Consider the following 24,813-nt stretch of genomic DNA (forward strand, 5'->3'; position numbering starts at 1 on the left):
TGCTCCCTCCCTGGGGCCTGCACTACATCCCCCAGGAGCTGTCTGCCAGGGATGTCCCATCCATGGTGGCAGGAGCCGTCACCAGCGCAGACAGTCCTGCCGTGGTCAGGTGCCTGGCATTTGTCCAGAGGACTGCGCTTGTTAAAATTAAGGGCCTGTTTCACCGTAGTGGATCCCCTTCTAATTATGCCCCAGCTATTTCATGTGGCTCATTATGGGCGATTCCAGCAGCGCTGGGCTGGGCTGGTGTCGCTTTGCAGCCCGGCGAGCCCTGGGTGGCAGCAGCCCCGTCCCTGGGGAGGACCCGACCCCTGGTGGCTCTTGGATGGGCACAGCGTGGGAGGGGGGAGTTGGGGACCACAGCACTGAGGTTTGGGGCTGGGCCTGGGCTCCTAAACATGGGTTGTCCCACTGGTCCTCCTCAGCCCAGCGCCTGCTGCACCGGGACATCAGGCATGGTGCAGGTGTGTGTGGGGGTCACCTCACCTGCCTGTCCTGTTTGGAGGTGGTGGGAGACCCTACAGGAGGTGTCACCTCCAGGTGCCACCGGGATCTTGCCAAATTAACAGTCAGAGATGCTGACAGCAACAGATAAAAATAACTTTATGTTGAATCTTCATTAAGTCACCACTACAGGGCTCCCGGGATCTGTCCTGAGGCCACTTTGCCGGCAGCCTCAGGGAACTGAGATGGGCCACCCATGAAGCTCAGCCTTTCCTTTGGCTGTGCTTCACTCCTGCTCCTCCAAAATCACCTTTATTTTCTTGTAGGTGTAGGATCTGGCTTTGCAGGGTGTTTTCCGGAAAGCTGCTTGCTGGAGATGGGAAATGAGATGCCAGAGCAGCATCTCTGTGACCATGGCGCAGTGCTACACCCAGTTCTCACCCCCCTGCCCTCCCCATGCACCACCATGACCTTCAGGTTTTGTATCAGGACCTGGTCCTTCCTCAGCCTGTCCTCCCGCATTTCCATTGCTGCGCGCTGGGCTTGCTGCCTGATTCCGCTCTCCTCCTCGCTCAGCCCCTCCAGCTCACCTTCGCAGCAGAGCAGGAGGCAGTACGAGCTCCCAGTCATGGCCTTGGTGTGGATGAAGGTGGCTTTGTGGCAGGGCAGATGGTTCAGGAGCCAGTGGCAGGGACAGCCTCATCCCAAGGGACCCCAAAGGGACCTGATCCTCTTACCAGGGGATGAAAAGATGTGGTGGATGTAGCTATTTCCCCACTTTTCCCTTTAGGACCCAGCCCTGGTGCTCCCCTCAACAGGGCATGGCGTGAGCTGTGTGATGGGGTCCTGTGCCCCAGCTGCACCCAGTTAACCTGGGTATCTTCAGCCATCACTGGTTTAGAGGGAAACCTGCAGTGCCCTGTGCTGGCAGCCCCCACCATGAGGCCAGCCCCTGTCTCCTGCTTTGTCCCCTTTCTCTGTGCCACAGGGTGGCCAGGACGGATGGAGCAGGGTCCAGAGGAGCAGGAGCTGGAGGAGCACCTCTGCCAGGGAAAGCCCCAGGGCCTTGCCCCAGCAGGGCCCCCCTTGGCTCCCCCCCATTCTCCGCCTCCCCCATTTCGGTTTCACCCTGCACCCCTTGCCCACGGCACCTGCAAGGCTGCTGCTGGAGGTCTCGCTGTGGGATGGCTGATGGTAGCCCTGGCACCTCATGTGCCATCCTGCCCCATGCGGGGGACAGGGCGCATGGCCCACAGCGGGTGTTGGATGAGCAGGCAGCTGCTGGCACTGTGCTGGTGATGCCGTGTGAGGGCAGTGCCAGTGTAACCACTGACCTTTAACTGATAGGGGCTGTGCCTGGTGCTGATAACAGCCGTGGGAGTGGAGGGGCCCTGGGTACCACGGGGCCATCCCATGGGCAAATGTGTCCTGTGTGGGGGCCTGTCTGTGGGCAGGGGTGCGGGGTATCACTGTGACACATGGCGTCCATGTAGTAGCCCCCATGGCACTCCCAGGTTGAAGGTCCTCAGGTCTGCTCCCCGCCCTGTGGCCGCCCCCAGGTGGATGGAGCCCGTCCTCCCCACCACACCGCCTGCGCGGGGCCGATAGAGCAGGCAGGGCACTGGTGGGGTGCCCACCCTGCCTCACGGAGCGATCTGGGGGTCGTGGCATGGCTCTGGTGCCCAGCCAGCACGAATTGCTGGGCAGTGGGCAGGACTTTCTGCAGGCAGCGATGCAGAGATGCTCGCCTTCGGTCCACTGGGCATGCTGGCTCTCGTGGTGCCCAGCATGAATGCAGAGCTGCAAAATGCTCCCCAGGTCCCACCGCCACCTCCCCCCAGGGGTGGGACTGCCACCTTCCCTCTCTGTCCCATCCCCCCCCACCAGCCCTGCCTGCTCCCCCCAGCCCCCGCATGCAGCTCCACACCTACTTGTGCCTCTTTATTAGGGAGCATTTGTACATTTATAAAATAGTGACGCACATCTCTCACCTTCACCAGCACGAGGGCATCCGTGCCGGCCCTCCCACCGCGGTGCCCGTGCCCACCCCGCTCAGGGCTCGCTGCTCCCGCTGGCAGGGAGGGGGCCACGTCCTGCACCCCCACTGCCTGCCACAGGAGACCGTGGTGTAAGGCTGGCTGGCACGGCCATGGCACCCCTCGGGGACATCCCTGCTTGGTCCTGGGTGGTGGGTGCAGGGGGACCCTGTGGGGAGCTGGCATGGGGTGCTCTGGAGGGTCTCCCTGGGGAGCAGCACTGTGGAACATGCCCTGCTGGCATGCTCACTGTGTCCCCCTGTGCAGGGGACACCACACAGCCAGGTGTTTGCACCAATGGGGGACACATTTCCACACAGGTGCATATTTTGGGGGGCTGTTGGGCTGCACGGACCCAGAGCCAAGGCGGCCGAGCATGTCACCAGGCCGGTGCTCCGGTCCCTGCCCTGCATCTTCCTCATGTGGGGCTGCAAGGACGATGGCTCCTCCTGCATCTATGGCTTTGGCCACGGCGCATCGTGGCCATGTTCCATCTGCGGGGACCGAGGATGGGCACCAAACTGGCAGGGTCAGGGACCACTTGGCTCAACCTCAGCCTCCCCCTGGGGTCCCAAATTCCTGCCCCAGGGTCCCCCTCTGCTGCGTGTGTGTGTCAAGGGGGGCTTTGCCAGCCCGCCCCCCGCCTCCTGAGATATTTTTGGGGCGGTTTGCCCTGCGCTGGTGTCTGCTACAATGGAGGGGGAGGAGGCAATGTCTGACAGGACAGGGGGAGCGCTGTGGGTCCTGCCATGGGTCCTGCCGTGGGTCCTGCTATCTCGGGGCTGGCAGGAGGGCTGTGGGTGCTGGTCCCGGCTGGGGGTCCGGACGGTGGGTTGGGCTGTGGCTGTCTGGGCGGTGCTGGGCACGGGGCACCCTCCTAACCGTGTACAGTCTGGGGGAGGCACAGCGGGTGCTCAGCACCCGGGGTGGGGGGGTGGGATTGGGGGGGTGGGAGCGTGGCAAGGGGTACGTGCACGGTGCAAAAGAGAGGCGACAGGCAGGGGAGCAAGGACAGGACCTCCCCTCCACGTCACCTGGGCTATGCCAGGCGGCTGCAACCACGGGATGAGCCACTTTGAGCAATACCTGGGCAAGGAGAGGATGGGGAGGGCTGGGGGGGGGAGTGAGTACGGTGGCACTGGGGGCAGGCCACGGGGAAAGTGGTAGGTTTGCAGTGCCGCAATGACCAGGGGCTATCGGGGATCAACACTGGAGTGAGGAGGGGGGGGTCACAGTGCAGGGGTCTGGCTGGGAACAGCAATGGGGGGGGGCTGCAGCCCTGGCAGGCTGCATGGGTTTGGGGAAGGGTGGGCAGATGTTTGGGAGGTGGGGGTGTCACAGTGGTGGTGGTGCCAGGGGTCAGGGTGGTGCCATGCAGGTGTGTCTGCAGGTGGGGTGTCCCTGGGCTGGCCGGGGGGGGCCACGCTGCTCAGAGGGGTGCCCTGCAATGCTGCCCTGCCCTGCAGCAGGAAGGTGGGGGGGAGTGGTCCCTGTGCCGGGGGGAAGCTGTTGCAGGCATGTCTCTCTCCTGGGGGAGACCATGCAGGGCAGAGAACCCCACCCAGGAGGGTTCAGCAGGGGAGGGCTTGGAGGGGCTCGCAGAAACCCCAGCTCTCCCCCTGCACGCTCCGCATTGCCAGAGCCCCTCTGCCCCACGCCCCGCTGCTCCCCCAAACCCCCACGGCGTGCCCGTCCCCCTCCATGCCGTGTGCTTGAGACGGGGCCGAGCCCTCGCGCCGGGGGCAAGCGGAGGGGACGGGCGAAAGGGCTGGGGGGCCGCTCCAGTGCTGGTGCTGAGGCAGCTCCGGTGGCATCCCCGGGGGCGAGCGGCACGGCCGGTGCTGGCAGTGGGGTGGGGGAGGCGGGGGGCCTGCGCCCACTGCACCCAATGCCGAGGTCCCTCTCCATGCGAACCGTGGGGAGGGGGGTGGCGGGGGGCTGCCTCCCCCCAGTCCCGAGCTGGCCTAGCAGGCGAAGTCCTCAAAGACGCCCTGGTGAGGGTAGTGGTGGCGGTGGTGGTGGTTGGGCAGGATGCCCGCGTTGTAGGCTCCCTCCACGTGCCGGCCCAGCGTCTCGCAGGGACTCTGTGGGGATGGCAGTCAGTGGGGTGGGCACAGACCCCATGCACCCTGTCCCCTCCAGCCCCCTGCCCAGCACAGCCCGTCCCCAGAAGCCCTCCCAGGGGCACCCGGCTCCCTGTGACCCAGCCTGAGGGCACCAAACATGAAGCCCTGCTGTCCCTCTTTCTTGGGACAATGCCCCTTCCCCCAGGATAGATGTGGATGCTGCCCAGGCCCTGTCCTCGCAGCCCCCCAGGCAGTCGAACCCCCCAGGGTTACCTGGTCCTTGAGCTCCTCCAGTCCCAGCGTGGCGATGCTGCCCGAGGGCTTTTTCAGGGGCTGCTTGGAGCGGCGCAGGACCCGGCTCACCCTGTCCCGGATCACCTGGGTGCAGATGGGGCAGGGGTCAGCCCCAGACCCACACGCAGGTGGCACTCTCGTGTGTGGACATCCCAGTCGGCACAGACCTGCCACCCGCTCCCCTGCCCAGCCCAGGGACACGGTGGGGACAGCACCTCTGCCCACCACCTGCCCTGTCTTCAGGCCACTGAGGGATGCCAGGGGACCCGTCCTCCTCCCACTGCCTCCTGCTGGCAGTTCCCTGGTTTGGGGGCTGTAATGACCCTGTGGGATGGCCACGCACATCACCCCCTCCCCGGGGAGCCTGACCCCCGCTCTGCACCTCGCCTGTGTGCAATGGCCCCGCTTCTACTGCTGAGCCACAGCCCCGAGGGCTCAGCGCACCTCATAGACATAGTCCAGGATCTCCAGGATGGTGAGGATGCTGGCACCAATGAACAGGCCCATCTGTCCCCCGATGTCCCCTGGGGAGGAGGAGGGGGAGATGGTCACCAGGAGCTGCCGTGCATCCCTCAGGGAGCCCAGGGTGGGCCAGCGGGGCTGCGGGCAGTGCCAGGGCTGCCAGACAGAGGGGGACAGAGCCGTCATAGGGGTAGGGGCAGCAGGACGGAGGGAGCAGGGGACATGCGGGACAGGGGACGGCCAGCAGCATGCCACCCTTCAGCCAGTCTGGGGCTGGCTCCTGCCCTGTGTGGTCCCTCCTCAACCAGCCCCACATCGTCCCGGGGCTGGGACATAGAGCTCCACGCATCCGGGTCCCACGGGAAGCCGGAGGGAGTCACCGAGAAGCCCGGCAAGGTCGTAGGCTTTCTTCTGCTCAATGGCCTCGTAGTTGAGCGCCTCGAAGAAGATGTCCAGCACCAGGAAGTTCTCCCTGTGGGGACACTGCAGTGCTCGACAAGGAGGGCTGGTCCCCAACCCTCCCACCTCCATTGCTCCCCAACCTCACCACCCTGTCCCCCACCCCCCAGGTGCTCCCAGGGCCCTGGTGAGTTATTCAGGTCGGTGCGGTGGGGACATGGAAGGGGCACGTCCCAGGCTGGAAGGGACCGTGGGGTGGGGAGATGTTGGCAGGAGGGCTGGGAGGACACAGCTGGGTTGGGGAGATGATCTTGTGGCAGCCACCCCTGGGCAGAGGACGCTGCAGGGACCGTGTGTGCCAGGACCTGCTTCCTGCACGCTGCCAGGAGTGGGGTGGGGGGTCCCCAGGTCCCCAGCCCCCTGCCCACCCCACTCCTCCCAGAACACCCCATCAATGGCAACTCACCGAATGTAGGTCTCGTTCTTGTTGTACTTGCGGGCGAGGTAGCGCGCTGAGCCCTTGTTGGGGATGCGCACCATGGAGATCTCCTTGCCGTAGCGCGTCAGGTTGCACGGTGTGGGGCAGCTGCAGCGCTCCTGGCTGTCATCCACCGCTGCGTCTGGGGGCACGCACCCATCGGCATGGCTGCACCCCTCTGGCCCCCTCCCTGGGGGCACCCGGTGGGCCCCCAGCCGCCCGCCCGGCACTGCACCTACCCAGCGTGTGGTCAGCACACTCGATGTACACATTGGGGGAGCAGATGGACTCATTGCCTACGGAGAAGCAGCTCATTGGGGGTGGGGGTGGGAGTCTGGCCAGCTTTTGCCCCCCACCCTCGACTCACTCCCTTAAAGGCAGTGGGGCAGCGGTGGCCCCTTAGTGCAGAGGGGATGGGGACAGTGGCCCTTGGGCGCAGGATGGCCAGGACAGGGGTGGCCCCTTGGTACAAAGCAGACAGGGAAGGGGCTGATCGGGGGTGTAAGGAGGGTAGGACAGGGGCTGGACCCAGCGTGCAGAGGGGATGGGGTGGTCCTTGGGTGCAGAGGGACGGTCAGGGGTCACCCTGGGGTGCAGAGAGATGTGGCAGGAGGGACCCTTGGGTGCAGAGGGATGGGCTAGGGGTGGTCCTTGGATGCAGAGGAGTGGGGCAGGGACACACAGTTGGATGCAGAGGGATGAGCAGGGGGGGAAACTTGGATGCAAACGGATGGGCAGGGGGGACACTAAGGTGCAGAGGGATGGGGTAAGTGGTGGTCATTGGATGCAGAGTGGTGGGGTAGGGGGACACACTTGGGTGCAGAGAGATGGGGCAGGGGGGACTCTTGGGTGCAGAGGGGTGGAGCAGGGGGGACTCTTGGGTGCAGAGGGGTGGAGCAGGGGGGACTCTTGGGTGCAGAGGGACGGGCAGGCAGGTACCCTCGGGTGCAGAAGGACAGGGCAGGGGTGATCTTAGGGTGCAGGCTGTAGGGGGCCAGGGCAGCCCCGGGCAGGACTGTCAGGGCAGTGGGGTGCCCACACGCTGTCATACGCATCCCTCACCTGGCATGTGGACCATGCGGCAGTGGCAGCTCCGCACCACGGCCTCCTTCTCGCACTGCAGGCGGCAGGCGGCGATGCTGTAGGTGTCGTAGCCGGGCAGCGTCTGCTCCCCCTGCACGCTGGCCCGGCAGTTCCCCCAGGGCTGCGGCAGGTAGGTGAGCTGCCAGGGTGAGAAGGACATTGCTGCAGGGCCATGCCAGGCTGGGTGCCCACGGGCACCTCCCCGGGGGCTGTGGGGCATCTCGCCTTACCCGCTGCTCCTGGCAGGACACGAAGGTCTGGAAGCCGGGCGAGACACCGAAGCCCAGCTGATGGATGTAGGGCGGCTCGTCCTGGCTGTGGATCTGGACCCGGATGCCAGCTTCGAATGACGTCTCGTCTGCGGGAGAAGGACACAGGGACAGCCCTCAGTCTTACCCCTGCACCTACCCAGGACCTGCACCCTGGGGCCCAGCACCCCTCCGGTGCCCCACTTGCCCCATAGCCCACCCCGGGGTGCCCTGCTTGCCCAGCAGCCCTCCCTCCCAGCACCCCTCACTCGTCCCCTGTCCACGCTGCAGCCCCACTCACTGGTCTCTCTCCAGATGGGCAGGTATTCTTCCTGCTGGATGTCCAGCATGATCTCCAGCCCGTTGCCCATGCCACCCTGGCGGGTCACCCGCGGGTTCCTCCGGTCCCCGTTGAAGGTGTAACACTTACCGTAGCGTGTGTAGACCTGGGGATGGAGAAAGCGGGGGTTGAGGGGGCAGGCAGGGATCTGGCAGGGTGTTCTGCAAGCAGGGTGAGGTCCAGGGAGACCCCTTCCCAATCCCATGGAGGTGATGGAAGGGGGGAACAGTCTTGCATGGTCCTTAGAAGGGCTCAACTAAGCTTCCCCCCACTACGCTGCCACCCTTCCCTCTTGCTGGGTGTGGGTGGGGTGTGAAGCATCTCTCCCAGCACACATGGGGCAGCCCAGCTGTCCTGCCCCTGCCAGGAGGGGACTCACGGGGGTGAAGTGCTGGGGGCCGCAGCGCTCTCCCTGAAAGCGGCACTCCACCAGCATGTCCTCGATCTGGTGGCCCAGGCGGTGGAAGAAGCTCTGCATGGTGCGCTCGGAGTGGCGGGGCGGCAAGAAGCGCGAGTAGTTGGCGAGACGCGTCAGCCAGGCGCGCCGGTCCTCCCCCAGCACGTCCAGCATCTCGGGCACCAGCGAGCGGTTCTCCTGGGCCAGGCCCAGCCACTGCCCCACCGAGTAGAGGTCGGGCTTGGTGAGGCGCAGGAAACGTGCCCGGTTGGGGTTGCAGAGGGTGACAGCTGGGAAGCGGAGCTGGGGGGCCCGAGTGAGGCGTGCCCGGGTGTGCACGGGGTGCGAGAGCAGGTGGTGCAGGCGGTCGGCAGTGCCCGTGGCCAGTAGCCCGGCAGAGGCCAGGAAGGCCAGGCTCCAGAGCAGGCGGCGCAGGCGGGACTGCGGCCGGGTGCACATGTAGTGCAGCCCGGGGATCCTGGTGGCTCGCAGGACGCCAACGGCGAGCTGGGCAGCCCCATCATCCTGAGCCTCTGCTTCCTCGTCCCGGCAGCAGGCAAGGGGCAGCGGCATGGCTGTAGGCAGGGTGGCTCCTCTGAAAAGTGGGGTGCAGGCTGTCCCCAAGGCCGCCCGAGGTCCCTGGTCCCCTCCAGGGAGCTCTCTCTCCCGGGAGGCTTTTGCTCCGCACCTTCCTGGAGACGAACGTGGCAGGCGCCTTCCTGAGCCGCTCCAGTGACGGGCGAGGGGAGGGAGAGGAGGGGGCTGCCGCAAACACACGCCTTCCCCCAACCTCCATTCGGGAATGGAAAATTCCTCCCGGAGCCAGGCTGGGACAGAGGGGTGTGTTGCATTGCCCCAGGCAGGGTGAATGGGCAGCACCCCAGCATGGTGGGCACCTGTCTCTGGACGGTGATGTCCTGTCCCAGCCAGGCTGCATGATCCCTGTGCCTAGGGATGCTGCGCCCTGGCTTGTCCCCATTGTCCCCTGCTGAGGCACTGCAGAGCCTCCAGATCCCTGCCTGGGCGTCCAGGGTGGCAAACATGGCTGCTCTGGGGCTGGGGTCCTTGGCCCACAGAGGCAGGACAGTGCCAGGCCTGGGTGGCCATCACCTCCTGCCAGCACTGCTCGGGACCACATGTGTACCTCGGTCCCCAATGCTGTACTCTGGTATCCCCTGCCCTGGAGCTGGGGACTCCAGTGGATCTGGGCCCTGTGGGGCAGGAGAAGTGGGGCCATGGGGCAGGAGGAATAGAGCCATGGGACACGGGACCGCGTGGGAGCCCACCTGAGCCCCGTGGGCGCTTTGAAGTGACGGTGAGGCTGTGATCAGAGCGCAGCGGCGGCAGCCGGGGGGTGTCTCTGCACCAGGCTGTCAGCGCGGCTGGCAGGGCCCCGACAGCCTGTCAGGGTGCCTTCAAAGCTCAGCACTGCGCTCCCCGGCATCCTCTCATCTCCCGCTGCCGCTGCTCCCAGGCACCCGCCTTTGTCACCAGCCCTGACGAGGAGGGCGTCCCGCAGCTTCCACAGCCCTGGGACCAAGTAGGGCTACGGTGTCCCCCTGAAGGGCAGCAACCCTGCTGCTCCATGGCAGCTGGGCAGGAGGATGCAGCCCAGGAAAGGGAGGAGTGGAAAGAGGGGAGCTGCAGTGACTCCCAGCACCATCCACGCCGCCAGCCTTGCTGCCTGAGCAAGGAGTGACTCTGTAGCCATCCCGGGGACCCGGCCAGGACCCAAGCTGGCAGCTTGGTGACCGGCACAGGAAGACGCCAGGCAGGTCAGGAGTGGGGTTTGGGAATGGGATGGACGCCGAGGGAGGCGAGCTGAGGGAGGCAGCATCTCCGGTACCCAGGGGTGGCAGGCCACTTCCCTCCCACCCCACCTCCATCGCACGCCCAGCCCTGCAGCTGGGAGAAGCCCAGCCCGAAGGCACCCAAAGCCCACCCCTCTGGCCAGGGCCAAGCCGCGGCACCCCGGCACCCCGGCTCCCCGGTACCCCGGCTCCCCGGTACTCCGGCTCCCCGGTACCCCGGCTCCCCGGTACTCCGGCTCCCGGCTGCCGGCAGCCGCAGGCAGGGGGCAGCAGGGCCCCGCGTTTGGGATGCAGAGGGTGCGCAGCGCCGGCCCCGCCGGACACATTCCCACCTTCCTTCCATCCCCAGCACCCGTTCTCCCAGCCCAGCCCGGTGTGTCGTGGGGATGGACGGTCCCCATCCCGCCCGCCGCGGGATTCCTGTGCCGCTGCTCGCTTTGCTGGAGGAGCAAACGCTCCTGCGGGGCTGCGGTTCTTCCCCGGGGCAGAGCTCATCTCCCTGGGGACACAATGCCCTCGCCACCCACATGGCCCCACGCCCCAGAGCTGTCACCGCTCCTGGCACCGTCCCCACCACGGCACAGTGCCGGAGTGAGCAGGAGCACTGCTGTGGGCTCTCTGCACCCCCGGGGCCAGCCCAGTGGGTCACCCCATCCCACACTGAGCTGTCCCCTCCAGCCTGCGTGTCCCTGCACCATCCCCAGGACACGCTCAGCCCCCCCCCCCCCTCCCCCGCCATGCCGGCGTGTCTGCGTGGGGCTGCTGGAGGTGGCTCGACTCCTTGCTGAGATTTATTGAGGCTCCGAGAGCCGGAGGCTGCCAGCCTGATACCATCATCCCCTTGCACACCAGAGCAGCTTTTATATTAGTTTTCTTTAAACGGAGGATGAGCTTCCCAGGCTGGAGGAAATGTCATTTCTCTGAACGCTTCCATCTCATGTCGGTTCAGACATCTCCAGGCAGCATCGCAATCACCCTGGAGCGGGGCAAAGGATAGGGGCGGGATGCAGAGGCTGGGGCACGTAAGGACAGGCAGCTTAGGGACAGGGATTGGCGTAGGACAGGGCTGGAGGAAAAGGTCCAGTGGTGGCAGTGGCCTTGTCCCCTGTCCCTTGCAGCCCCAGGCACGGGGGCCCGGTGGCAGGGGCACATAGGGAAGGCAGAGGTGCCTGTGGCGCCCAGCTGAGTTACTCACTTGTCGGCAGCCGGGGTGCCGAGGCCAGCTGTGAAATCACACTGGCGAGAGCACAGCACAGTCCTGAAGGGTTTTGCCTTTCCAGCATGACAAACCCAATTAGATAACAGGGAGTGCGTGAGGAGGAGGAGGAAGACCAGAGGAGAGCCTGCCTGTGCCGGGAACATGATTTCCTCTCTGTAGCTGACCCAGAAAAGCGCCTTGAAGGGCTGAAGCAAACATGTCTAGCTGGGAACGGCGCCTGGGGCATGGGCCCCTGCGCACCCTGCTCTGCTCACCGTGCACCCATGGGTGCCGTAGCCTCGGGGCTGGGGCAGCAGGATTCCCGCACCGCCTGCCGGTCTCCTCGCTCAGCCGCCGCATGCCGGCATCCCCGCGCCGCGCTCACGTGCAGGGGAGACCCCATTAGGGAGGTAATTTCTCGACATGATTCCTCATTTCCCTGCTCTCTGCCGTGGAGACACACTGACCTTGACAGAAATAGCTGCTCGCGCCTTGGCAGGAGGTTCCCAGCCAGAGATCAATGGGGTCCTGACATCCTCCTCCTCACCCCACACAGCTCCAGGCCCCTCCCTGTGTCCCCTTTACCCCCCCGGGGCCTTGCCATCCTGCCCTCCTGATGTGGGGCAGCTCTTGAGAACTGGGTGCCGGCCTCCAGCTTCCTCACCCCAGCTCACACCAGCCCACCCACAAGCACCGGGGGCACAAGGACCAGCCCCACACACCCCCAGTCCCCCATCCACGCCGCTGCCAGCCCATTGTGCCAGCCTCCGGCTGATCCCAGCTCACGCAGGTATTTCCGCGGCTTACACAGCTCCCCACGGTATTTAGCCTCTGGAAGACGACATTAAACATTGCAAGCAGCGACAAATCCTAGTTGCTCCGAGGAGACAAGAGGCCGCGCTAAGCTTCCAGCCAAACATTTTCATGTGAGGGAAACGAGCTGTGGCATGTGCAGGGCTGGCGGGTCCTGCTCCTGCACGCCCAGGGCACCCAGCCCTGCTCCCATGTCCCCGCTGGGAGACCCAGCCCTGGTCCAACATCCCCTCTGAGACACCTAGCCTTGCTCCCACATCCCTGCTGTCAGGCAGGACCTGGGCACAGGCACACCATGCAGGAGCGAGCACCCCAGCACAGAGACACCCCTGAGAAGAGTCGTCACTGGGGCGTAATGGGCATGGGGACAAGGATGGGAAGACATTGGAGTGCCGCCCACCCTGGGCTTGGTGGGGATGCCAGTCCAGGGGTAACCTCAAGGGTGATGTCCAGGTACCCCAACCCCGAGAGCAAATTAGCATGGCCAGGGCTGTGGTATGAAGGAAAGTAGCCTCCAAAATTGGAAATGCCTCTTCCTGAGTGAGCACAGGCAGCTGGAGGCCCAGGGATGTCCCTGGCACAGGAACTGGGGCCAAACTGGGATGACACTGGCAGAGCTGGGGCAATGACGCACACGTGCTGCCCCCCCTTCCCCGTCCCGGCCCTGGAGCCCAGCTCTGCTGGAGCCCCTCACCATGCCCCTGGTCCCCCCAGCAACGCCCGGCTGCGCCCCCAGCAGCCTGCTCCCCCCATGTGGCACAGCCAGGCCCCGCCTGGGTGCCCCGGGAGGGAAGCCGCAGCGCTGACGCCAGCATTGCAACTGCCCGGGATATGAGATCCGCTTGGATTCAGCAATTTCAACTCATTTCAAGCCCGATTCTGCAGCAATTTTCTGAGCCAGTGGGATGTTTTCGCCTCTGCAAACGTCCTCTCTCATGCACGGTCGCACCATTTCCCTTCTCCACTCCCAGGAGGGCTTGGGGAACGATGCCAGTTTGGCTCAACCCCAGCTCCGGCGGCGGCAAGAGCATCCCCCACACCAGCAGTCCCTCAGCGCAGCCCCCTGCCCCACGTAGAGCTGCTGGGATGGCTCCTATGGGATGCAGCTCCTGCCTCCACGGGGCACCGGGCTCTGCAGCCCCAGTCCTGGCAGAGCAGGGCACCAGCGCTGGGCTGGGCTCCTTTTTTCCCCCATCCTGCAAAGGGACAAGGAGGAAGGAGAGCAGTGGGGCGGCAGTGCGGCTGGGGGATGCTGCAGGCACATCCCAGAGGGGCCGAGACCCCTCCTGCCACTGCAGATGTGCCTCTCTCTGTGCCACAGGCCAGTCCATGACAGCTGAGCCCCCTTGGCCAGGCCCGAGCCAGCAGGGGAGACGTGGGCGTGTGGGGCCAAGCAGGCTCGCTGCCGGAATACCAAGTGCTCAGCTGTGCCGCGGGCTCTGCCACCAGGCGGGCAGAGCGGCGGGAGACACCCGAGCCCCAGCACCAGGCACGACGAGCAGGTCACTGCCAAGACGCTGCATCGGGACCAGTGTGCAGCCCAGTGCCCCCCAGGAGCAGGCGGGATCCGGATCTCCCTGCTCCTGGCAGGTCAGGAGCACAGGGATGCAATGCCCGGCAGAGGGATGCACTGCACGCATGGGCAAGGACACCTTCCCAGCACATCTGCCCCGGTGCTGCCAGGGGGACAGTGGCACCATCCTGCTTTCAGAAGCCACATCTGTGACAGCACACCCAAATTTGCGTGCCAGGGAAGGAGCTCTCCCTGCAAGCCGTCACCCCAGGAGTCCTACACTCACCAAGCCAGGAGCCAGCAGGGGCCATGCCACTGGTGCCACACGGAGCCAGGGTGGCTGTGACACGGAGGTGAGGGGCTGGGGACCCCAGGTCCTCACCTCTCGGCCCCGCTGCACAGGCATGGCAGCATACAGGTGCCTCCGGTAGCAGAACGAGCACCATCACAGAGTCGTGCTCTCCCCTCCCACTGCTCCTGGGGGGAATTCGTCACTCAGCTCCTCATTTCCAACCTCAATTTATTCATGGCCAGTTTGTAGCATTTGTTCTCATGCCAGCATTGTCCCTTAGCTTAAACAGCTCTCTTCCCTCCCTTGTGTTTGCTCCCTTGATGTATTTATAAACAGCAATCCCATCCCCTCGTAGCCTCCAGCCTGCCAGCCTGCACGTGCCAGTTGCTCCTGGTTTCCTCTCCCGATGCAGGCTCTGCTCGCCTGGGCAGCCTGGCTGCCTGGCACGGCGTCTGCTCCCGCTCCCCGGTAGCTTCCTCAGCCTCAGCTGCCCAGGGCTCGCACACTGCTCCGGTGAGGCCTCCGACCCATGCAAGGCTCTGCCCTCTCCATCCCACGGCAGCCGTGGGGCAGCATCCCACCCAGGTCGGGACCACTGCCCTGGCCAGGGCTAACCTGCTCCCTGCTTTCATACAGTTTGCTTGCACTAAACACTTTAAAGCATCCACCAAAAGGGTCACCTGGGCAGGTGAAGGAGGCAACACCAAGGAAATTACAGAAGATGAAGTGCTGGGGCTGCTGGTGGAGGGGGGAGGCGCGCTGCAGGTCAGGGCAGGGGTGCAGAGAGGCAGGGGAGCAGGAGCTGAAGAAGCCCACTTCAGGTTGTTCCCAGCCAGCAAACCTCTCCGAGATGTTGACTGTGTTGCCTGGTCTCTCCCTAAGCACCTGGGTCGGGTGCTGGGGCTGCAGAAGGTTTCTGTCCCGCGTTCCTGCCTCCTGCTTCCCCTGGGAGGGAGATGGGGAAAGCCCTGGGGGAGAGCCAGGAGGTGCTCAGGGTCCCCATAGGAAAGGGGCGCTAAAGCTGCACCCCCAAACATGCCAGAGACAGCTTGCCGAGCTGCTAACATGCTCCCTGGCCTAGGTTTGGTCTGTGCTGAGCGGTACTCCTGCTATCACTCCATGCACCCTCTGGCATCCTCCAGCCAGCTTCCCACCCTCAGATATCGCCGTGCCGGGCACGCTGCCCCTGGGCACACAGCACAGCACGCTATGGATAAGCACTGGGATGGTCTGTAGCTCTGTCTTGCTACTGCAAACCTAACAAAACACATGCATACACAGAGAGGAATAATTATGGTTTTGGGTAGCAGGCTCCTCCTGGCAGCCGGAGGAGACCCAGCGCCTTGTACGGTGCTGTGCAGACAAAGGTGGTCAGTGTCACTTGACCCCAGGACCAGGGAAGGATCCCCAGCCCTCTGGTTTCATGCAGAGATGTAGCACTGAGCCCATCCATCCTGCAGGCTGGAGGAAGCAAGGAACATCCAGGATACCCAAAAGCGGGGTACCCAGGCTCCCCGGGGCTCCTTTGTGGAGCACAAGCAGCCTCTGCCCTCTGTCTGCTGTCACCCCACAAGGACCCCAGCGCTGCAGGATGTCCCCTGCCCTGCAGGTACATCAGTGCCTCTGCACGGTGCCGGTTGGATGCTGGTGGCTTTTGGCTGAGACACGACATCCTGAGCAGACCCTGGGTGCCACCGCCCCTTCCTCGCTCCCCTGCTCACGCCGGGGCACTGCGGGGAGGCAGCGCGCAGCACCGCAGTCCCACTGCCCTCTTGCCCGGCGCAAGCAGAGCTCTTCGGGTCCCCGGGGACCGCTTCGCTTTGAAAGCAGCCGTGCAGGGACTGCTGCGCCGCCCGTCCCCAAAGGGTTAACAAGCAATTTCCTTTGCTGACAGCTCGGAGACCGTTCACTATCGACTGCGGGAGAATAAGAGGGGAGAAGCAGAGAGATAAAAAGGCAGCAGAGCTGGCACCGCCTGCTTAATCCCAGCGTTTAATCTGCTGGGGCAGCGCAGGCAGCCTTATCTCGCCGTCCTTCTGCTGCTCCATCTCATTACTGCTCCCACGGCTGCGCGGGCCCCGCTGCCGGGAGATGTAAGAGCTGAGCCGGGGAGCGCTGGCCTGGGGCAGTGGCTGCTGCCAGCCCGCCTCGCTCCGCAGCCTCCGCTGGGCCCGCTGCGCTGGCGGGCACACGCCTGGCACCCCACGCCTGGCACACACGCATCCCCCCGCCCCCCCGCTCCCCGGCGTGCCCAGCTGGAGTGGGGCGGCCGCACAGGAACACACACGCACACACACAGAGGGATGTGCACACTCGTGGAGCGTGCTGTCGCACACACGGCACTGTCACACAGCCTCGGGGACACACGCTGCCAGTGTCACACGCGCACGCACAGGTTTCCTGGTCTTTGCCCCCGCACGCGTGCTCTGGTGGCCCAGCCTGCGCGACACCCATGCCCCCACGGGTGGATGGAGGTTGCAGGGCTCCGTGGGACAGTGCACGTAGGACACAGCAGGGCCAGAACAGCAGTGACAGCAGTGACAACAATGCCACCTTGTCCTGGATGTCCCCTTCCCTCCATCCTCACCTATCCAGGTGCTCCCCTGCCAGGTGCCAGACCAGCCCCACTCTGTGTGCTCATCCCACCAGGCACACCATGGCCAATGTCACTGGGTCACCCCCAGTGTGGCCCTGGCAGCTCCCACAGCCGCAGGGCATGGGTGGGCAGGAGCAGGGGCCACCTCCTGGGAGCCGTCAGGTGCCGTCACAGACATGGTCCCTCCATCGTGGCACTTATCTGTAAATCCACAGCACTGACACGGTGTAGATGAAGCCTCCGTGCTAGCTGGGTTGTCACGGGGGTTATCCTGCTGCGTACGGATGGGTTTATACTGAAAAGATTTATTGTCACCCTGGCTGAGGTGCTGCCAGCATCTCGCTGCCTGCTCCTCTCACAAGGCTGTGCCACATGCCTGGGGGTGCCATGAGAGCTACGAGTGGCACCTTGCCAAGCCACTGCCGGCAGAGCGGGTCCCCGGATGGAGGAAAGCAGGGCACAACCCTCTGGTCCCCACTGCCAGGGCTGAGGGGTCCCCTCCCCGGCTGTCCTGGGGTGCCTCACCCAGCCTCTCACCATTGCAGCGGGATGCGGGGGGACGCTGGTCGCTGAGCTGGACCAGGCTGAGCAGAGCGCACATCTGTGCTGCCAGAGATTTGCTGACAGTGCTGGCAGCGCGGCTTCTGCCACAGCTCGGCGGCTTGGCGGCTCTCCTGCGTGGTGCAGGGCAGCCAGGACTCGCAGGGCTGCCGGGGCGGCCGTGCGTGGAGCCACCTCAAGCAGGATGGCCTGGGCAGGGAACGGGAGGAAGCCCAAAACCTGCAGCCTGACCCCAGCACCATGCGGGAGCTGGCAGGACAGCAGTAGGAGCCGGGGCCTCATGCACCCCCTGCCCCAGGGTGACATGGGGTGGGCAGGAATACGCCAAAAAAGGGGAATATTTCTCCGAGGCTCCCTACTCTGCCCTGGTCCCTCACCCACACCCTCCTGCCTGCATCCCCCGCACACACTCCCCAGCACTGATTTCCCTGGGGACAGCAGGGATTGCCCTGAGCCACCTGGTGCAGCCAGGCAGGGGCTGACCTGGGTTAAATCCCTGAGCAGCGGGAGGGGGAGCCGCCTGCCAGCATCCCCCCTCCCTGTCCCCAAAGTCACCGCATAAGCCCTGCATAGCTCCCCCACCACCCTGCTCCATCCCGCCTCTTCCCCTTCTCCTCCCCTCCACCCGCTGACCCCCCCGACCATGCTGGGGGCTCCGCTCTCTCCGCCAACACGAATTTAACCCCAGCATATCAGAGACAAGAAGGAAACAACATGAAAACAAACAGCCTGAGCCCTGGCTGCACCCTCCTCCCCAGGGCCAGCTCCGGGGGGTCGGGGGGGCTGTTTGGGGTGATGGTGTAACCCGCCAGCACAACGGGAACCCGAGTGAAGTGGGGTGATCACAGCCCAGCGGGAAAGGGCTCGTTAATAGCTGAGCCCTTTTAGTAGAGATTAGGGAGCTGCACGGCTTTGATCTTTGATTGCCAATTTGCATCTTGAAGGCGCTGGGACCTCATCCAGCCTCAGCGCAACCCTTTGTGGTTATCTCGTGGCTAATGGATTTGTTCTTAATGCTGGAGCGTGCAGGCTAAAGGCTGATTAAACCCTCTCCGCGGCGCTAAATCAATGGAACAAACATGATAGGGGTTGGCTTTCCCCAGCCCGCGCGCTCCCAGGCGGAGGGGCCGATCGACGGAGCCCCCGCACCCTGGCGCTGGCGGGGGCTCCCTCCTTGGGGCACTGGTGGGCAAGGACAACCCCACGGCCCATTATCCCCCTACCCCTGTATCCCCATCCTCTGCTCACCATGCAGGCAGCAATGGGCTGGGGGGATCTCAGGACTCTTGGGGTGCTTGGGCCTCATTGTCCTTGTCCTGGTCCTCGGTGTCGGCAGGAGCTCCCCAATCCCATCCCTCCCGTCTCTTCCTGGCTCCCAGGGCTTGTTATGGGAGCAAGGACATGTCCTGGCAGGGATGGGATGGGATGGGATGGGATGGGATGGGATGGGATGGGATGGGATGGGATGGGACAACCTGCCCCCTGTAGCTGGGGGACTCCTTCCTCCTCCTCATGCACCCTTTGCCTCCCACACACTGGTGAGCAGCACTCGGCAGCTCCCATCTCTGTCCTTCAGACCATCTCCCCTTCCCCCGGCTCGGAGCCAACGCCGTGCTCCCAGGACCGTGTGGTGCCTGCAGCAGCCCATACATCACGTGCTGTGAGCAGCAGTATCTTTACACGCTTTCCATAATGCCCGTGGTCTCCACTGCATGCCCAGCGCTTCAGGAAAATGCAATTCCCACTGCGTCTGCAGGCAGCATTAGCAGAGTGGACAAACTGCGCCCTGTCCATGGATTCCCCAGGAAAAACCGGGCCCCCCATCCTACCCACTGCCTGGACAGGGGCCTGGGAATGGGAGCTGAGCACCTGAGACAGGCAGGACTAAGGTTTTGGGGACTAGGAGCTGTGGAGAGGACGGTAGTGTAGCTGCAAGCCAGGAGCAGACCAGCTGAGAGCATTTTGCACCCTTTGCTTTTTGCAGGGCTCATGGCATCACCCTGGATGCCGCCAGGACAGAGCTGCCGACGGGTCTGGTGGCATTTGAGTGACAGGACCCCCAAGCAGGGACCCTGCCTCCAGGGCCCTCTGCCTGTGCCAGAGGATGAGACAGGAGCTGCAACACAGAGAAACTCAGATCAATGCCTTAGTGGGAACCAGTGTGTGGGGAAAAGGCACTGGGAGCAGCCCGTGCCAGGCTCGCCCCCGGTGAGCAGCGGCTGCTGCAGAGGCAGCCGGGCTGCCTCACGGCACGGAGCCGGCGGGATCACACACGCCGAGATTCCCATCTGCAAACCTCGCTATTGAATCATCTCCCCTCTGCCAATATTTGCCAAGTGTGGGAGATAAAGTGGCTACAAAAGTCATTGGTGCCGGCATTTCAATCCGCCCGGGCTGGCAGCAGCCAGGCAGGCTGGCAGCCCCCCAGGGTGCTCAGCCCCCCCCCTGCCCCGAGCCTCAAGCCCCAGCTCCCGTGGGACCGAGGGACCACGCAGCCCCCGTGCCCTGCCTGCAGCAGTGCGAGGAGAGCCAGGACCCCTCCACGCTGCCACGCAGCACCTCTGCCTGCCTGGGACGGGTGTTGCCGCCATGGGCACCACTGCCCGTGCCACCCTGACCTGGACATCAGCACAGCCCCCCCCCCCAGCTCCTACCTTCACCCCCACCTCTGCACCAGGACAGCCATCTCTACCCGGTCAACGTCTTCCCTGCAACCCTCAACACAGCATCAGACCAGCCTCTCCAGTAATGCCTCATCCCCTCCATGTCAGCCCGGTGTCCCCGGCTATCTCTGCCCTGCCTGCACCACTCAGCCCTCTCTCTCCCTTGCTCCTGGCTGCCTGTGCAGTCTCTGCCACTGTCCCTGAGTGGGTAAGGCAGGACATGATGCTGAGATACAGCTCCTGGAGGAGAAGCCCAGAGCGTTATCAGCCTAGGGAGTTAATTAAGGTCATGTCAGGCGATAAGGAAACAGGATGTCAGAGCAGCAGCGGCGCAGGGGGGGTCAGAGCCTGAAAAACTCCCTCTGAAAAGCAACTCCAGCGAGATGTGATCAGCCAGGTGCTTGGGGACAGAGTGGCTGTCACAGCTACATGAGCGAGGGCTCCAAGGGTGGCACCACACACGCTGGACCTGTGTCCATATGGGATGGGATGGGGATGGGGATGGCATGGGGATGGGATGGGGATGGCATGGGATGAGATGAGATGAGATGAGATGAGATGAGATGAGATGAGATGAGATGAGATGAGATGAGACGGGATGGGATGGGATGGGGGCCTGGCTGTGATATGCCATGCCTGGGCAGGGACACCCTGCTGAGCAGCCCTGGTCATCTGCTCCTGTCCTTGTGCAGGAGCAACGCGCCTCAGTGCGACCAGCACCATGCCGGCAGGGCAGGAATCGCTGTGAACCTCTGCCCGTAATTAGCACATGTAATTGCAGACACTCTCTGATTAGCAGGACCTCAGAACCAGGCACGCCAGCCTGCTTGACAGCGCTCACGCTGCTCCAGCTTCGAACTGTTCACCTCGCTGCTTGGTGACGGCTTCAGCCCCCGGGCCGGGCAGTGCCACAGGGCTGGGCGAGCAGGGTTGGCCTGGCACCGCATGGCACAGTGCACGGAGGAGTGGGATCAGGCTGGGGACAGGGATAGGGGACACACTGGCAGCACAAACCCATCTCTCGTGCGCGAGCAGAGGCAGTAGCCGGTGCCCTGCCTGGTCGGGCGGGAGCTGAGCTGCTGGGACATAATTAATACTTGCATCAGTCTCGGCTGGATTTGCATAGTGCCCCCAGTTCCCGTGCTGCCCGGGAAGGCTGCTCCGTGCCCTTCCCGAGGGCAGCAGCAGCAGAAGCCATGCCGGCCCTGCCTCCTCCATGGGGGTCACAGCCCCAGGGCGGCCCCTGGCTTGCCTCCACATGCACCCCACCCCTCCTCACCCCATCACCCCCGCAGCTGGGACACCCGCAGGCCCCTGCCCTGCCCAGCTCCAGCTGCTGGAGCGTGGAAGACAGATGGATACACTTCCCTCTGCCGCACCGTCCCTCCCTCCCTCCTCGGGCTGCGAAGAAATTGCGGGGACGGCAGCTCAGGAGTGAAGGGCAGAGCAGGGTTTGGAGGGCAAAGCCGGGGCGGCCGAGCTGCAAACACCCCCCTGCAGCTGGGAGGCATGGCGGTGCCCACCTCTGCATGCCCAGGATGGGGTACGAGGTCCGTGGGCAGCATCCACGGCTGGTGCCTGCTCTCTTGGGGCACCCATCTCCCTTGCGCCCCTGCTCTGCTCTCCGGGAGCAGGTGAGCACCCTCAGCCCATCCCCAGAGGGGTCCCCCAGGCTGAGCCCCAGCACAGAAGGAAGAAGAACTGGGGCAGGAAAGGTCCTGGGGTGGTGGCAGAGACACCAGAGTGCAGGCAGGGACACGGATTCTACCTGCAGCCACCCTGTGGGTGCAGGTGGAGGTGGTGGACAGCACTGGGACATGCAGGGTGCCAGGGCCACTGCCCCCCAGGGGTGACAGACTGGTGAGATACCCTTGTGCAGCTGAGCGCAGCTCCTCGACACGGCTGCTGACACCGCTGACAGCCACTCCTGGCCCCGTGACACTGCAGGGACCGCGATGGTCTGGGCACAGCCGGATACAGGAGGAGACATGGGCACATCTCCTGCCCCCGGAGCTGCCCGCCAGCCCTCCGCAGCCACTGTCACCGATGGCCCTCAACCCTGTCTGGGTTGAGGACCACAGCACCCGCAGCATCACCCGCAGCACCTGCAGCACCTGCGGCACCCACAGCAGCTGCAGCACCTGCAGCACCTGCTGCCCAGCCCACCCCGGGGACACGGGGGACATAGCCACTAATTGTGCCTGTGACCGGGGCGGGGGGGCCGTGGCCTGATTGCGGCTGCCCGGATGAGTGTGGCTGGCTCAATCAGAGCCACGCGGCCCTCCAGCGCGCTGGGCAGCAGGAATTAAACTGCTAATGAGCTGCTGGCTGGAGGGCCAGCAGTTAGCGATTAATCAGGGGCTCTGCTCTGACGAGGCGTGTGCCACCTCTCCCCCTGCACATCCCAGGGGCTGGTGGCCAGCAGCTGGTGGCCAGCAGCAGGCCAGTGGGTCCCCCCAGCTCCCTGCCTGCCCAGCCACCGTGGCCAGGGGCCAGCCCAACTCTCCAGCCCAGCTGAGCTCCCCGACACGGAGAGGTGTCCCCAGCCCCCGTGCCACTGTGACACAGCACCCGCAGGGCCTCTCAGCCTCCCCCTCTCCTCCTGCGCTCGCCTTCCCGGCGCTGCAATCAGGAGGGAACCTTTTGTTCTGCTGGAAGAAAACCTGTTGAGTCCGGCTGAGCTCCGGCTTCCATGTGCGCCCAGAGAGGGGCATGGGGAGCTGGGGGTGCCTCCGCCGAGGGGCTCTCCCCCCTGTGTGAGGATGGCTGGGTGCCACGTTCCCCGGCTCATCGCCTGCTGCCGGCAGCACCCTGCCTGTCCCCGCTGCTGGCGCAGCATACCGGGGCACGGCTCAGAGCACAGAGGGAAGGTTTTGCAGCGTAAGCAGGGGACGGCCACCCGCAGAACGGCGCGGGGAGCTGCAGGGGAGCTGCTCAAGCACGAGCCTGACTCTGCTTCCCCGCCGCGAAGCCCTGGCTGGCTTTCCCGACCCTTCACAGCCTTTGCAGGGGTAGGATGTGGCAGAGGTGTTGGCACCCTCCTGCCCTCCCACCTGCAGGGAGCGCGTCCTGGGGACCAGCTCGCCGCCTCCTCCCCTGCTGCCTGTCGGGGTAGCGCCTGGGAGAAAAGGCCAGCGACCGGCAAGGAGCAGGTTAGAGAGCTGCACGTTCTCCCCTAGTGCACAATTAATCACGAGAAGTTTTTCCTCCTTTCGTGCATGAAACAAAATTTGGCAGGGCGCTCTGACCACAGGGACTCGCTGCTTGCTCTCCAGTAAAAACCCAGCCACATCTGGCAAAGAAATAACCTTGGAGCATCCCTGTGCGCGCAGGCGGGGAGACGCAACGCCGGGCCGAGAAGGAAAACCCAGTGGGGCTCGGTCCACAGCCCCCCGTGCTGCGAGCACCTTCAGCCATATGCTTCTGGTGTTTGCCTTCCCCCCTCCAGCCCCCAGAACGCACATGGCCATGCTGCTCTGCCGGCGCCATCATCCCCGCCTGCAGGCCCTGTTATTCCAGTCCTGGACATATAAATGGCAGGCAGGGGTGTCCATCCCCCTGCCAACTGCCTGGGTGCTGGCAGCAGCCCCTGCATGCCCTGCCTGGGCTCTCTCCTCCCACCCCTGGCTGCCCCCCCTGCCTGCTCCATCCCCCAGCCTGGCTGGAGCCTCAGTCCATCCTTTCCCGGAGCAAGCCCAAGCCTCCCCAGCAGCGTTCCAGCTATTTGTTATCGGAAAAAGGGGGAAATACGTTTTTCAACAATTATTGTTTTTTCCACCTGACTGGCTGCAAACTTGTTAATTTTTTTCTTTAATGTGTGAACAGTGTCGACGGCAGCTGCATGTGAAATGACTCGACGCCCTATCTGCGGGTCCCTGGCTGGCTTTCAGCACTCGCCCGCAAACATTGCCTTCTATAAATAAAGGCCTATATCTCATCAATGGCAGAACAGCGGAGCTTTATATAGTCGTCTTACATAAAACCGTCTCTCTTTATGGGCTTCAAACCATTTGCGTCACTTAGTGCAGCTCCGTAAACCTCCTGCTCCAGCCGCTCCCCCACGGAGGGAGACCCGGCATGGCTGCCCCGTGCCGCCGCCGGGGAGCCCTGGGTCCCCGCTCTGCCTGGGGCTGCCACCCCCCGGCACTCTCCCCTCAGGGCCAGGTGGCAGCTGTGTCCTCGTCCCCCCGCCCCGCTGCCTTGGCACGCCACATGCCTCCCTCCAGCCCGCCTGGCCTTGGCACCGCACGCCGGCAGAGCAGCCGGCACCACCAGGCACCCCGGCGCCTGGAGATGGCCGGCTGTGGGCCAGCACCACGCACCCTGCCCTTGTCACCCTCCCTGTCCCCTGCCGTGGGTCCTGAGGCAGTGCAGGCAGCCATGCTGGGAGGTGCCACTCCATCCTCTGTCACTTGGGAATCAGGGACCCAAGGGTGTGGGGTGACGGGGGACGTGGTGCCAGGCTGGGGGGACCAGCTGTCTCCCAGCAGCTCCAGCTCTGACATGTGGAGGACACAAGCCCGGCCGGTGGCTTTCCACCCTGCTGCCGGTGGAGTGCCTGGTGCGGGAGATGCTGGGGGCTGCCCCCATGGCCACGGGGCACAGGTCCCAGCCCCAGCCCACACACAGGCTCCCACAGTCCCCAGGGTCCCTGGTGCCATATGGCAGAGCCTCCCCCTCCGGCTCGCCGCAGGCACCCGTGTGCACGCACCGATGGGTCGTGGGGGGGACAGGGACTCCTGCTGGGGCTGCGGCAAGGGCTGCCTGCAGGGAGGCAGCCAGCACCCCGGCTGGCAGCGCAGGAGCCAGGGGTCAAAACTGCAAACCATGGTGACAAGCCTTTGTTTTCTCCCCTTGCCACCCGAGCTGGCAACTCCAGGTGGGCTGCTGGCCAGAGCCGGAGGGACACAGGGAGCCAACAGCATCGTGGCACTGTGACCCGCGGTGCACTCTACCCCGTGGCTGCCCCCAGTGCCGCCTGGCTGTGGGACGCCTGCCACAGGTGACACCAGCACCAAGCACGGGGTCACAGCAATGCCCTGCCAGCTATGGTGCCACGTGGCATCCAACCATGGCCAACCGGCACAGGGCACCAGCACCCCAGCCAGCCCTGCCCCCT

General features: G+C 64.6%; 1 protein-coding gene across 1 annotated transcript in view; it reads right to left on the reverse strand.

Moving 5' to 3' along the window:
- Positions 1 to 4,173: 4,173 nt before the first annotated feature.
- Positions 4,174 to 24,813, reverse strand: part of ASIC4 (acid sensing ion channel subunit family member 4) — a 28,235-nt gene continuing 7,595 nt past the window's right edge. The window contains exons 2-10 of the mRNA XM_074593482.1: positions 7,812 to 7,956; positions 7,493 to 7,620; positions 7,242 to 7,401; positions 6,419 to 6,475; positions 6,168 to 6,321; positions 5,683 to 5,774; positions 5,285 to 5,364; positions 4,820 to 4,924; positions 4,174 to 4,564 (exon numbers count right to left, since the gene is read on the reverse strand). Of these exons, the coding sequence (XP_074449583.1) occupies positions 4,445 to 4,564; positions 4,820 to 4,924; positions 5,285 to 5,364; positions 5,683 to 5,774; positions 6,168 to 6,321; positions 6,419 to 6,475; positions 7,242 to 7,401; positions 7,493 to 7,620; positions 7,812 to 7,956 (1,041 nt within the window). The 3' untranslated portion in view covers positions 4,174 to 4,444. The remainder of the gene's footprint in view (positions 4,565 to 4,819; positions 4,925 to 5,284; positions 5,365 to 5,682; positions 5,775 to 6,167; positions 6,322 to 6,418; positions 6,476 to 7,241; positions 7,402 to 7,492; positions 7,621 to 7,811; positions 7,957 to 24,813) is intronic.

The sequence above is a fragment of the Larus michahellis genome, chromosome 7 (genome assembly GCF_964199755.1).
Source record: "Larus michahellis chromosome 7, bLarMic1.1, whole genome shotgun sequence".
Lineage (NCBI taxonomy): Eukaryota > Metazoa > Chordata > Aves > Charadriiformes > Laridae > Larus > Larus michahellis.